Below are 14,423 nucleotides of genomic sequence, written 5' to 3' on the forward strand. Positions count from 1 at the left end.
TAGGTGGGATACATCGAGCAATTTTTGTCTACACACCAGACACACTTTGGTCCAAAAGTAGATTATGTGTGAATCTTGCATGGCTTATTTTTACATTTTTAACATCTGAGGGATGGATTGCGCATGAGGTCAGGAGGGTAGGAATCAGAATAATAACTGCAAGGTTGGCAGAGACATGACGAGCGATCCTGGACCTCAGATGCTAAAAATGTGATACAAAAGGAAATGAAAATGTCACTGGGTAGTATGAAAAGCACGGTCGATGGCCTCAGAGGGTTGAAGAAAGATCATTCTTGCCAAAGACAGGTCAGATTACTTGTCAGGTCCAGAGATCACCTTAGCTGCAGCATCTGAGGCTGAATTAAGTAGGATAAAGCAACCTTTCTGTACAAGCTGAACACTTACCCTTTGGCCCAAAATAGGTGTCTGTGCCAACCTCACATGGCACATTCTGAATTGGGCAAGAATTATCCCTCTTTGATAATATAGATTCTCTGAGGTCAATCGACCATGGCCTTGTACATATGAGCTTCTATGCCGACCAAGCCATTGACACTGCCATTTCCTTTTGTAATCCATTTTTAGTGTCTGAGGGCTGGATCGCTTGTCAGGTCTGGAGGTTAGGATGTCCCGACTGTGGCTTGATCTTCTGCAGGTAAATTAAATGAGACACATCGAGCAATTTTTCTCTACAAGCTGAACACATACTCTTTGCTACAAAATAGGTGTCCGTGCCAACCTCACATGGCTTATTCTTAATGGGGCAAAAATGATCACATTTTGATAATTCAGATTATCTGAGGTCAAATGACCATGCTCTTGTAGACATAAGCTTCTATGCCGATCCGACCCACTGACACTACCATTTTTTTGTATTGCTTTTTTAGTGTCTGATGGGTTGAATCGCTCAGGAGTCCCATCTTTAGCTGCCTCATCCATGGGTTTACTAGGTAGGATACATAGAGCAATATTCGTCTACACCCTGGACAGATACTCTTTGGCCAAAAAGTAGGTTCTGTTTCAACATCACATAGCTTATTCTAAATTGGGCAAGATTGATGTCTCTTAAGTGATTCAGATTCTTTGAGGTCCATCAGCCATGCTCTTGATATGTACTAGTTTCTCTGCCATTGCGACTTACTGTTGCTGCCATTTTCTTTCAATCTTTTGTATTGTAATTTTAGTGTCTCAGGGCTGGATCGATCATCAGGTCTGGTGGTCACGATGCCTTGACTTTAGCTCATCATCTGCAAATCAAGTAAGTGGGAAACATCGAGCAATCTTTCTCTACATGCAGGACACATACAATGTGGCTCACAAATAAACATCCGTATCCTTAATTGGGAAGAATGATCTCTCTTAATTGATTCAGATTCTCCGAGGTCCATCAACCATGCTCTTGATAAGTATGAGCTTCTCTGCCATTGCGACTCACTGTCGCTGTCATTTCCTTTCGATCTTTTGTATTGCAATTTTGGTGTCTGAGTGCCGGATCCCTCGTCGAGCCCAGAAGTCAGGATGTCCCATCTTTAGCTGCTTCATCCGCAGGTCAATTAAGTAGGATACATTGAGTGATCTCCATCTACACACTGGATGTCAACCTCACATAGCTTATTTTAAATTCGGCTAGAATGATCTCACTTTGAAGATTTATATCATTCAAGGGCTATCTACTGTGTTCTAACTACAGATGATCTTCTCTGCCCATATGACTCACTGACACTGCCTTTTCCTTTTGAAATGCATTTTTAATGTCTGAGAGCTGGATTGCTCGCCAGATCCAGTGGTAAGGATGCCCTGACTTTAGCTGCATCATTTGCAGGTCAAGTAAGTGGGACAAATCGAGCAATCTTTCTCTACTCACAGGACACATACATACACTGTGGCTCACAAGTAAGCATCCATGTCAACCTCGCATGGCTTATCCTTAATTGGCAAGAATGATCCCTCTTAGTTGATTCAAATTCTCCGAAGTCCATCAGCCATGCTTTTCATCCGTAGAGCATCTTTGCGGTTGCGACCCACTGTCGCTGCCATTTCCTTTTAATATTGTGTATTGTAATTTTAGTATTGAAGGGCCGGATCACACGTCAGGCCTGGAGGTTATTATCCTCCAAACTTAGGCATTCAGGAACCCAGACAAGCACCGCCATAAAAGTGGTGTGCATCTGTTTTCTACATCAATGTTCAAGGGAGAGTTTCCAATATAATAATTTCTATTGGTTTCTATTTATACAAATAATAATAAAACTTGTTGTTTTATTAAACAACATGGAAAGTCCTATTTTTGGTTTCAGTTAAAGATGCGTTCTGGAGGTGAAGAAAATATGCATCTGTTGTATTATGTTACAGAACAAAAATGGAGGGGATTATTTATGTGATATCTCATAAACATATTTCACATTTAATTGCAAGGCTATTTTAACAATATAACATGGATTTGGATCGAATCGAGTCGGCGGAACGTATTCGGAATTATAATAAGAGCCGATACCACGGGTTATGTTCGAGGACGGAGGAAAGGAGATGGCATAAATCCGTTCTGACAAACTGACACAAGCGTTTCTGATCCGTTTCGAGAGCGGATCCGCGCTACGGCAGTCAGAAATGATCTTAAAAACGGGAAAGAAAATACTATTTCACCCACCTTCCAGATATTTCATAGATTTCTATAAATAATTTCAAATGCCTTCCTCTTGGATGTTGGAGCACTGAATGTTTTCATAACTTTTTTTATAAACTATGGAAGGTTAACGTGGAAATTGTGGCTCTTTGAGAATTCGAGCCAAAGCCAGCCACCCCTCCAGCTTTCAAGGCTGAGCTTCGAGATCGGTTTGTCAACGATGATGTCACAATAGTCCTACTCAAATACAGGGTGTACATTCAAAAAAGAACCAAAAAGTCCTAATTAACTATGGTTCGAATCTCAATAGATGAGGAGTTATTCCTCTTTTTTCTGATTTTTTTATGATTTCCCAACCTTGCTATAAATAAACGATGATAAACCAAAAAATGAAAAGGTTTTGGACCAGTCCGTTGATACAATTGAAAACTATTGTTCACTTGTTTATCAGGGATGTGGTCAAATAAAATATTTTTAATTTTAAATCTTCGCCTAGCTTTCATAACTTTATTGTACCTCCTTCAGGGCTTGATTTTTAGTCAGAAGTAAATAAACTTGAATTATTGTATTTTCATGCTAACACTGAAAGATTCTTTTCTCACTTTTTTCTCCGCCTTTTCAACTATGAAATGACTAGACTAGTTTCATCTAATATCAAAGACAGTAGAAATAAAAATAAAATTAAAAACAACAATGACTAGAGTGAAAAATCAAGCCCTGAAGAACGTACAATAAAGTTCCGAAAGGTAGGCAAAGATTTAAAATTAAAAATATTTTATTTGATCACATCCCTGATAACCAAGGGAACATTATCTGCATAAACTGGTCGATAAATCTACAAAAAATTGAAAACTACATAAAATTTCCAATAAGATGTGATCGATACTAAACTTGTGATGATGAAATATGCTTTAGTAGCCAGAATTTGAAATTTTTTTTCAAAATTGAAAAACTTACTATGGTGATTCTAAACTACTATTTTCAAACACAGAGACCAGCAAATTTCAGAAGCATACTCCATTTAATATCCGTTTTAGTGGTGTAATTGCTTTTTAATAATTTTTTTTAAAGATGAAGAAATTGATGAAGGAAAGTAAAATAACCACGGTTGATGGATTGGTAAAGTAGAAAGATTAATAATAATAATAATAAAAAAAACGTAAGGAAATATTGAAAGAATGCACTAAAAACATTTTGAATTTTAAAACTCTTTTATCCCGGGGAATAATAATAAAATAATCCTTTAATCAAAGTTGCAATCGTGTTGGTAAATAAGTAAACGATTGCACTATTTCAGTATCTAACCCAATTTAAAAAACTTTAATAAATTCATTCGAAATTTCCTTAAGTTTTAAATTTTTCCACCTTACCAATCCGTCAAAAAAGCAATTGCACCACTAAAAAGGTGGAGTACGTTCTGGTTGACATATGTGTTGGTGGTGTAGTGACCAAGACTTTGCAGGCTAAAGCCATTAGGCTATTAAGTTGCACTCAAAGACAAGTTTCCCTCAGTGTCACTGGATTCATGAGAACAACGCCTACTGCAACCTGGAGGTGTTGTTAAAACTTCCACCGCTTCACATTCTAATCCAAGGAGAAGCCAGAGCAGCAGCTCATGGGTTCATAAAGGGACAACCAGCTGCAAGGATATGCATGTCAACAAACATGGAAACTGAGAGAGGAGATACAAGCAGATACCATATTAGATATACCAATCAATGCCACTACTCCAAAATATAACTTCAACAACAAGTACAAGATATTAATACCAGAAGGGCCAAAGTGGGTCAAAGGAATACCTCTAAAAGCCAATTCCTACAGCTGTATTGAAGGTACAAAATCGCATAGAGGCGTGAGAGCTGGAGTCCTCAGGATGAATCTGAAGACCGAACTGACTTTAAACTTAGGTAAATGTGATATTGTTTTCCAGTCTGAAACCACAGAAGAGAATTAAAACGGCTAGGAACACATTCCAGGAAGTTAGCCATTTTTTCTGACAGTCAAGCGACACTTAAGGCCTTAGCCTCATACGAGGTAAAGGTGAAAAGCATATGGAATCTCTGACAAAAGTCTCCACCAATGACCTGATCCTGGCATGGGTCCCTGGGCATTTGGGACATAGAAGCAATGAAAGGGCGGATATATTGGCTAAAAATGAATTCTCTACGACCCAAACCCTATTATGGACCTTACCACAAAAATCATCCCTATTATGGATCTTTAATATGAGTCCAAAACTTTGTGGAGCAACACCAAGGCATTAGGCACACAAAGAGATTCATAGAAGGACCATCCGCAAGACTTAAAAAAGAACTACTGGAGGATAACCACAGAAGAACCAAGATTCTGGTTGAACTCCTGACAGGGCACTGCCATCTAAGAAGGCACATGCACCAGATAGGAGTACATACAGAAGAAACACTATGCAGGTACTACCAGGATGAAGAGGACACTGCAAAATACATTTTATGTTTCTCTGAGGATCTATTTAAGTGTAGATTCTTGCAACTAAAAGAGGAAAAGCCGCAAGTAAGATCCAACACTAAGGAGCTGATGGCAAGGCTATGGAGGTTGATTAACACTCTGAGCTAGCCAGTAATTTGTAAAATTAGAGGAGCACAATAGATCCACTCAGGTCATGGTGATAAAGGCCTTGTGGCCACCTCTTTTATCCCTATCCCCTACCCCTAGAGAGAGATCAAACTTCAAAGGAAAATAAATTTAAGGATTATTACTACCCCTATTTGGATGTATTATTATTGTAATAATAAATAAATTTTAAGCATCTGATAGTTGTTGCTTAGAAACTGTTGTCAAACATTACACCAATGATCACAAAATATACACATAACCACATGTATACACACATAAACACACATTTTTCAGCACTCAGTATTCTTTAGAGGACAACATTTAAGCTAAAACATGCAGGTATTCATTTCTGAATCTTATTAATTATTTGAATGATGTATGAAAGAAGGTTGAACCGTATTTATTCAATTCGATATGTTTATTTTTATTTGTACTCGCTATATTGGGTGGCCTACACGCTCTCCATATTGAGCGAATGAATAACACCCTTCAATTAAGGGTGTTAAGTGGGACACATCAAAAGACTATGGTATCTGATAAAGGCAATCTTGTGCAATATGAACCTTAGATACCATACCCCTGGGGAGAATTCTTTCTAGAAGAAGAAGAATTCTAAAACAAATGACAATTTAAAAAAGTATCATTAACTTCCAAATTCGAATGAAATGTGTTTATTTATTATTTTGTTTTTAAATCACAACGTTACATGACAACAACAGTTAAAGTGTTGACTCGGCGCTCATCACTGTAAGTAAAGGTCCGAGGTTCAAATCCAATGGCCCTGACTTCAAATCTGATATACTTACAAAGGGGCTTTTTTTCAAAACACCGGCACCTTATGGGTTGATGTGACCTATGTTGTTGCAAACCCCTGTTTAAAAATAAATAAATAAATGATAAATCAATTTGATTGATAAAAAATTTTCTTCTTGCCTTGCTAAAAATCTTACTCTACTTTTCCTTAATGTGTAGGGTAAGTAATAATAATAATAACTCATCCGTAGTTTTAATTAAATTCTTGTTTCAATCGTTGTTAATTTTCAATTGTTGTTCTTGTTTTTAGAAAAAGGAAGACAAGGAGAAAACCCCTAGCGGGGCACAATTTAATAAAATGATGAAAATCCCTCCTGACATGGGTTCAACAGATAGTCGGTTATATTCTAATGTTAAAATGTCTCCAAGTGTACTGAAAATGCTCAGTAGAGTGAAAGACGATTCGGAAATGAGAGAGGAACTTTTGAAAGATTATGATAGATTTACTTTTATGAAACAAGGCCGTACAAAAGTTTCTTCGTATTCGACACCGCTGACGATTAACCAAATCCAACTTGATGCCCTGCAAAATAAAGCTGTTGTAAGTTAAAAAAGTTCCTAATTATCTAGCAGTGTATTAGTTGAAAAGGAGAGAACTAGGTACCAAGTTTGCTCCCTTTTGGGGATATTTAAAAATTATAAAAATGCATAAACATTTTCTTAATTATTTTTTACAAGGATCTACAACCGAAGGAAAGGCTAAAGGCACAAATTTTGAGTCAGCGAGGCCGAGAATTTTATATGAGGGATGCTTGTCAAAAGGACCAGGAAATGTATCAGTCAGGCATTGCTTTCAAAACAGAAGATATCCCTGAGGTATGTAAAAATATATTAATTTTACTATGTATTGGATTTTGTTAACTACAACCTGCATTTATATCTAGGAACTTCAAGTTCATGAGGCTGAATGCGCTTTAAAACTTTTGGACAAAAAGTTCATGATTTTTGAACAGTTTCCTGAGATTAAAGATTTTAACAAACAAGCGGCCGCTTGTCAGGTTCAGGCGATACAAGGATTACAAATAAAACAAAATATTGCTCTGAAGTATGTTAAACTCTTAAATAACAATGCATTGTACTATTGTCAGATAGTTAGATGGGCTTTTCCTTTTTAACAGAAAACTGCCATGTATAGCTGATAAAGGTAAATGTTACATAAGTGATCTAAAAGAGGATGATGCTGATATTGTCAAAGAACGTCATGCTAGACAAGAAAAGGCTGAGAAAAAACTTAACCTGCTTCTACTACTTAAAAATCAAATAGCAGAGGGCGATCTCTTGAAAAAAATTGCATGGGAAGATAAACAAGCTGTAAGTCCACAAAAATGACAAATTTGTACTTTAAATTAATGAACACTTGATTTTTTTAAAAATTAGTAATTAAAACATACTCATTACTAAAGTTCACATACTTCCTAACTGCATATCCTCCTTCAGATCTATCAACATTCTTCCTGTGATATCCAAAATCCTCAAATGCCTTTTTAAAGAGCTTAATACTTATCCTAGATCCTATCCTCCTTTTCATCAATTTGGCTTTCCCGTGCACAATCCAGCAAGGTTTCAGAGACATTTGAAAATATTGTACCAATATAGGTGTTATGCAAGGGAGCATTCTTGATCCCATACTTTTATATACAACCCAATACTATGATAGTTTAATTGTTTCCTCCAACTTCCAGCATCCAAGAACGCTCGAGCTTATCAAAAATGTGTGAAAAAAGTGAAAGACAAGACTTGCTCTCTGCTGATCGTCAATAAAAAGGGGCTAGTGACTTTTGTTTAAGTCAGAAACTTAGGATTATACTTAGATAGTAAATTAATTTGGAATCCCCACACAAGACTTAAGAGACAACTTAACAGAAGACTATGAAAACTTTTAGGACCAATTAACCACAACTAACTTTGTACAAGACATTGCTCCAACCGCTTTGGACATACAGAGTGGAACTGGGGAGGGGGAGGTCCATCAAGAAATCCAGTATCCATTCCAACCATCCAGTGCATACAATCCTTCCAATCAGAAGTCCTTAGAAAAATTGTCAAAATTCCTTACCACTAACCTCACTATCCACAATGATCCCCCAACTTTTGTAAATTTAGTCAAAGTCAAATTAAAAATCACATTTCTATAATTAAAAATATTGAAGAATAAGGTTAAATTTGAAAATTATTTATTTCCTCTGTATTCTTAACTTCTTGCAATAAATATTTTCTGAAACCGCAGGAAGCTGCTCGTAGTACAAAAATGGATTTTGAAACAGCCATGCTTGAGATGGAATATAAGAAAGAGGTAGATAAGGAGAAGGAATTGTTTAGAAGAGATTTGAAGAACATGATTCAATACAATGAGGACGCCATCAGATACAGAGCCAAAGAACGAAGACTCCTTCTGAAGAGGGCAAGTATTTTTTTTTTAACACTAGCTTTTTGTCTGTAGTTCTAAGAATTATTTGTAAGCGAAAGAATTTTAGTACAAACTTTTTTTTTGTACAATTGCTTCTTAGATGTGACGTTGATGGTTGTTCTACTGTATTCTCTCTAAATGTAATGTTAATTGTTTAGAAAATGGTATCAAAAAAGTTAGAATGGAAAAACTAACCAAATTTAAAATAACAAAAACCAAAAAACAAAACTGAATAAATTATTGTAATATTTAAATTTTTCAATTGCTATTTCAGGAAAATGATTTTGTAAAACAGAAGGATAAATTCAACTTGAGATGCCAGAATACAACCAAGGACAAACAAATGGAGCAAGACTTGCACAATGAGAAAGTGTATGCTCTTACAAAACAAATTATGGACTCGAAAGCCCTTAAAGACGCTCAATACCAGGAGTGGCTAATATGGGATGTATGTACACTTTTTATATGAATTTGAATTTAATTATAATTACACCCTCCCCTCTGTTTAACTTCGAACAATTTACAGACTGAGAAAAAACTGAAGAAACTCGAGTATAGTAAGACGTGTAAAGAGTATGTGATGGCAATTCGAAATGCGATCCTCTCCGAAAGAGATTTCCTCACAAAATTCAAGGAAGAACAAACTAAAGAAGAAAAGCGTCTCGAAATGGAGGAACTTGCAAATATCCAAAAATGGCTGGATTATAGTGAAAAACTGCAATCTGCTGAGCCTTTAAAACGCCAAATTGTGAGCAAATATATATATTTAATTTATCCTCTGTAATGTGGGATTATATACACATATACAGATTAACAACAAATAATAAATCTAAGATTCAAAATTGGGTTACTGATTTATATACGCTCAAATCTGCATGTACATACATTCATACATGTACAAAGTTGAGTCTATCACTTCTCACAGTCCACAGGTTTTGTAATTGACAATAAATTACCTTGTAGAATCACCCACCCTGGGTGTTGACAATCCAGGTTCATATCTCAGTCTTATTTGTCCAGTCGCCGAGGTTGGACTCCAGGGGCTATAAATAGCTAGGTTATTTCAGCCCTTAACACAATCAGTCTCAATCCAAACTCATTTACAGTTTCACTCACCCTTTAATACGTTCTTTCTTATTTACATACCATTCACTCAGTTAGGGGTTTGAGTACTTGATATTCCTCCAGCACTGTTTGCACCTATTGCATAACTAACCTAATTGAGGGTTGGGATGGTACTCAATATTCCTCCTATACATTAACGCTAATAAATACATTCACTCTCAACACACACTAAGGACATAAAATTATACTTATAAAACAACCTTGTTTCATCCAAAAATTAGAACAGGTGACCCAAATATTTGCTGCCATGCTCAACACAATTATCATCGGGTGGCATTCCTACAGTCTCTCTATATAGAGCCAAGGAATTGCAACTTTCAATTAGGTGGGGAACATCGTCCAACCTTTCTCTGCATGCTGGACACATAAGTGTCCGTCAGCCTCACATGGCCTATTCTTAATCAGGTGAGGACGACATTTCTTCTACGAGTCAGGTCCTCCAAGGGCCACCTATCGATAGTGTTCGTGTTCTGAAAGAACTTCTCTACCGACCACCGACTCAGGCACACTTTCTTTTAATTATGTTTTTATTGCATTTTTAGCGTCAGGGGGGCCAGATTGCGGTGGTTAAGTCTAGAGGTTGGGAAATCCTAGCATTAGCTGCCTTTTCGTTACCCAGACACGAACCTTTTTTTCTTTTTTTGCTGAGGATTCAAAATCTGTTAAAAAAGGAGAAAAAGAATAAACTTTTGTTAAAATATGTTAAGTTTAAATATTACTCGTTTTAAAATTGAGCGTTAAATAAGAAATTTTAATGAGTAATTTAAACAATTAAAATCACAAGAATATTCAACATTAAAAGTGTAAACAAATTTAAATAAATACAAATATTAAATTGAACAAACTTTACAAAATAAAGTATGTACTAGGTTAATGTATTTTAGTTAGAAAATTTGAAAATTGTCTTCATTACCATTATTAATTTTACAAAAATATTTTTTTTAGCTGATGGACAAAGTTAGGTACATTGTACTTGATCAAATTAACGAAAATGAGAAAAACAAGTTAATTGCAAGGGAGAACAAGTTCCAAGAAGGGACTATGCTTAAAAATTACCAGAAAGCCTATGATGATCTGGTCCGTAATAGACAACGGCAGAAACTTTCTGAATATAAGTATGTGACTAAATTGTATTTATTATTATTATATCAAACAAATGAAATGGTTTTTAACCTTTTTGTCAAAGCATTCCTATCTTAATTTATAGCTTATATAACAAATACCTCGAATATTTTTTGTTTGTTTTACCTTTATTGATCAATTGTGTTGTTGTTTCAGGGCAAAAGGATTACCAAAAACATATGTTAGTCATCTCAAAAGGAAATTCAACCTTTAAAAGCAGTATATATGACAAATAACAGTATATATGTTTTGTAAATATTTCGGACACTATCCAGTTAAAAACAAAAAAAAAAATACAGAACACACAAATACATGGGAACTTATAAAAATGCAGTTTTTCATGTAATTATAGTCTATTAGAAATTCTACCAGTACGCAATTTAGTTTAAAAGTTCAAATTTTTTAAGCAAGAATATCCATTATAAACTGCTCGCAAATGACTAGAGATATTAGTAATTTATTCTTACACTATTAATTTCAATTAAATTAACTGATATATTCTTGTCAGTTTGAGGAAACAAAATGGAAGATACAAACCAAAAACAAACAAATGTTAATCCTCATTTTTAATAATGGATTTTACTTAAGAATAGTAAACATGAAGATTACTCATTTTGTAAACAAACACCTTTTCTCGTCTTTTCTCCATTTTAATCGAATTAATTGTATTCTCTTTAACCATGGAAAGACATCATCTTGAACCAGAAGTTCGCAATATTGTTATGAGAATGAGTCATCGAGGTCACCGGCAAGTGGATATCGCAGAGGCAGTTGGCGTTTTTCAGAGTATGGTCCTCTGGGCTTTAGCCCAATTCTGAGAAACTGGAAGTGCTAATAGAAGGCCTGGTAGTGGATCTCAGCGTATTACGACGCTAAGGGAGGACAGAAATATTTTCAGTGCAGCAAGACAGAACCCTTTCCATAGAGTACAAGATGTTTTGGCAAGGCCTTTATCAACTTTATAGTAGTTGCTGAAGAGTCTACCAAGAACAGGGGATTTGTACAATGCCCCAATGCGTGCTCCCTTCTGTGCAGTTTGGAGGGAGCGGTGTAATGGTCTGGGCTGGGATTTACACTGGAGAACGAACCGTAATCTATGTACTGTTGAAGGCACTCAGTCTGTTATGTCCAAGAAATTATCGAGGAATACATCCCTCAAACCAGGGATCTCATTGGCAAGGATTTTCGATTTCTGGAAGACAATGCCCAAACCTCATAGAGGCAGAGTTGTTCATCAATGTTTAGAAAACCTAGGAATTTCCCATCTCCCCCATTGTCTCCAGACCTCAATCCTGAGCACAGTGGGATGCATTGCAGAGAGCCAACCGCAGCCAGTTGACCTGCATCAACTGAGTGCAGCGTTGCAATGTCTATGGAGTGAAATCCCTTATGAAATTAGTGACAACCTTATTATCAGTATGCCTAACAGGTGCACAAAGTTTTTAGCTAATAGAGGACATTATACACAATATCAATTGTTTAAAAACAAAATAATATTGTGTCCAATAAACAAAATTATGAAATTAAAACCTTTTATTATGTTATTTTTCAAAATCCTTTAATGAAATTTAACTTCAGTAAAAAACAATAATTTCTAATAAATTTTAAGTCAATTTCTAATTAAAATAAAATAAAACTGCTAGGGAAAGTAAATACTACAAAATTGGCAATATCCATATTCATTTTAGAGCAGTTTATTTAAAATTCCTTCTTATGTAATATTTGTTAAATCAGTTAATTAATCAGTACTGATGATTTTAATTTTTTAACGTTAAGAGCACAATGCAAAGTCCTAACTAGTATGTAGTAGGAAAGTAGTAAGTAGTATGTCATGTGTGCCCGTAGATGTTTCTTGTGCCTCTTTGAGCAAGATCTTTGAAAAGGTGTTAGCTAAATAATAGTAATATATCTTTATTTGCAAGAATGTACATTACATATAAATTTATAACAAAAAATAATATTTTAGTACATCCCTGCCTGCAGTCAAAAAGCAAAGCTTGTACTAGACAGCAGGAGTTTTTGGAGATCATCAGAGAAATAAAGAGAATATATCTTTACAGAATGAAAACACAAACAAATAACAAACATAATACAGAATGAATTTGTAGCATGAAAAAAACCAACCAAATTAAATCTAAAAGGATCGAAATTCATCTAGTCACCCTTAATATAATTAAGAATGAACAATTTGGCTTCTGCCCAGCCTTAGCACAGGAGGTCAACTTGCTAGAATAGTTGATCACATAACTAAAGGTTTCAACATTAAAAACACACGGGGCTGGTCATTCTTGATATGGAGAAAGCCTTTGATACAGTATGGCATAATGGTATAATTTACAGAATGATTAAATACAACTTCCCAAAATACATTATGAAGGACGTATACAGTTACCTTCACTTGAGGACTTTTCGAGTAGCCCTTCATAATTCTCTCTCTTCCCATTTTGCCGTCAAAGCAGGCGTGCCTCAGGGTTCAATTCTGGGACCGACACTTTTTTGCATCTTTTTAAATGCTTTGCCTATGCCCAAATGCTGCCAACTCGCTTTGTATGCCGACGACATCGCTCTTTACAGTTGATCCTGGAGGATTAGTGCGATCGTAAAAAACGTTAATAAGGAGCTAGAAAGAGTAAGACGGTTCTTCACAAGATAGAAGCTGAAAATTAACTCTTCCAAAACTAGTTGTGTGCTACTCACTAAGCATAGGCCCCTGCTCTCCCACAACATATAATTCGAGGGGAAGTCATTTAAGTGGTTAAGGATGGTATCTAAATTGAATTTTGGTGCTCACACAAGTAATCTGGTAGGCAACGGGAAAGCGGCTATACGACACTTTCCCATTGCTCAGAAAGGAGTCTGGCCAACACAACAAACTACAAATGTATAAAGTATTTGTTAAACCAATGTTGCTATATGCATGCCCAGCATGGAATGTTACCTGCACAACAAATCTTAATAAATTACAGGCAATCCAAAATAAATTTCTGTGGCTAGCCTCTGCCTCTCCCAGATATTACAGATTGACAGATCTACATGAGTGAACTAACATGAAATGGGTAGAGGGGGAAATATACGATGAGGTCAGCAAATTCTTTACCCGTATGAGTGTCTCCTCAAATCCTATTTGCAGATCCATTGGAGCATATCCAACAAATGCAAACTGAAAACACAAGAAAATCAAACAAAATGTACCTGGCTTTATAAACTTGTCATAGTTATCAAATTCATAGTTATAAGAATATTTATATATTTATTTATTTACTTCTATCTACACTTTTTATATGCATTTATTTAATTCCATATATAGACTTCATCCCTTTGCATGTGGGTTTTTGAACATAAATTTTTTTCCCCAAATTATTATGAAATTTCTCTTACCTCAAATAGAAGGAAGCCACAGTGAAACGTCACTTTCCCTACATTTTAAAATTATTGTATATATTGTATTACACATGTACAAATATAAATTTATTCTATTCTATTCTATTCTTGTGCCTCATTCGGTTCAAACTGGAGTGTCCGGTGATACTCCTTATGATTTCCATGAACTGATTTGACCTTTCTACACTTGTAGATTTTAATTTTGATATCTTTGTCTATAAACTGACCATTAGGGGCATCAGTGGCCTTGACACGGCGCTCATCACTGTAAGGTAAAGGTCTCGGATTTGAATGCAGGGCCACTGGATTCGAACCTGACATACTTACAAATTTTTTTTTTTCCAAAAACACCGACACCCT

General features: G+C 35.6%; 2 protein-coding genes across 5 annotated transcripts in view; one reads left to right on the plus strand and one right to left on the minus strand.

Annotated features, from left to right (window-relative positions):
• The window catches only part of LOC106670476 (protein BCL9 homolog), a 30,117-nt gene extending 15,935 nt beyond the window's left edge, over window positions 1–14,182 (minus strand). Inside the window, exons 1-4 of one of the 4 annotated variants that reach the window (XM_014400874.2) lie at window positions 14,061–14,182; window positions 13,621–13,842; window positions 13,380–13,555; window positions 13,075–13,302 (exon numbers count right to left, since the gene is read on the minus strand). In XM_014400874.2, the coding sequence (XP_014256360.1) occupies window positions 13,075–13,125 (51 nt within the window). In that variant the 5' untranslated portion in view covers window positions 13,126–13,302; window positions 13,380–13,555; window positions 13,621–13,842; window positions 14,061–14,182. Of the gene's footprint in view, window positions 1–2,647; window positions 2,774–13,074; window positions 13,303–13,379; window positions 13,556–13,620; window positions 13,843–14,060 lie in introns of those variants that run through there. The other 3 variants (XM_014400879.2, XM_014400877.2, XM_014400876.2) reach the window with 3 other exon arrangements.
• LOC106670477 (golgin subfamily A member 6-like protein 1) lies at window positions 5,421–11,023 on the plus strand. Its single transcript, XM_014400880.2, has 10 exons — window positions 5,421–5,554; window positions 6,279–6,569; window positions 6,707–6,844; window positions 6,913–7,073; window positions 7,147–7,339; window positions 8,256–8,429; window positions 8,710–8,883; window positions 8,962–9,183; window positions 10,506–10,675; window positions 10,839–11,023. Exons 1-10 carry the CDS (start codon window positions 5,549–5,551, stop codon window positions 10,894–10,896), a joined length of 1,587 nt encoding a protein of 528 aa, XP_014256366.1. The 5' UTR covers window positions 5,421–5,548; the 3' UTR covers window positions 10,897–11,023.
• Window positions 14,183–14,423: the final 241 nt, after the last annotated feature.

Source organism: Cimex lectularius, unplaced genomic scaffold, assembly GCF_000648675.2.
Source record: "Cimex lectularius strain Harlan isolate CLEC.00 unplaced genomic scaffold, Clec_2.1 scaffold31, whole genome shotgun sequence".
Classification (NCBI taxonomy): Eukaryota; Metazoa; Arthropoda; class Insecta; order Hemiptera; family Cimicidae; genus Cimex; species Cimex lectularius.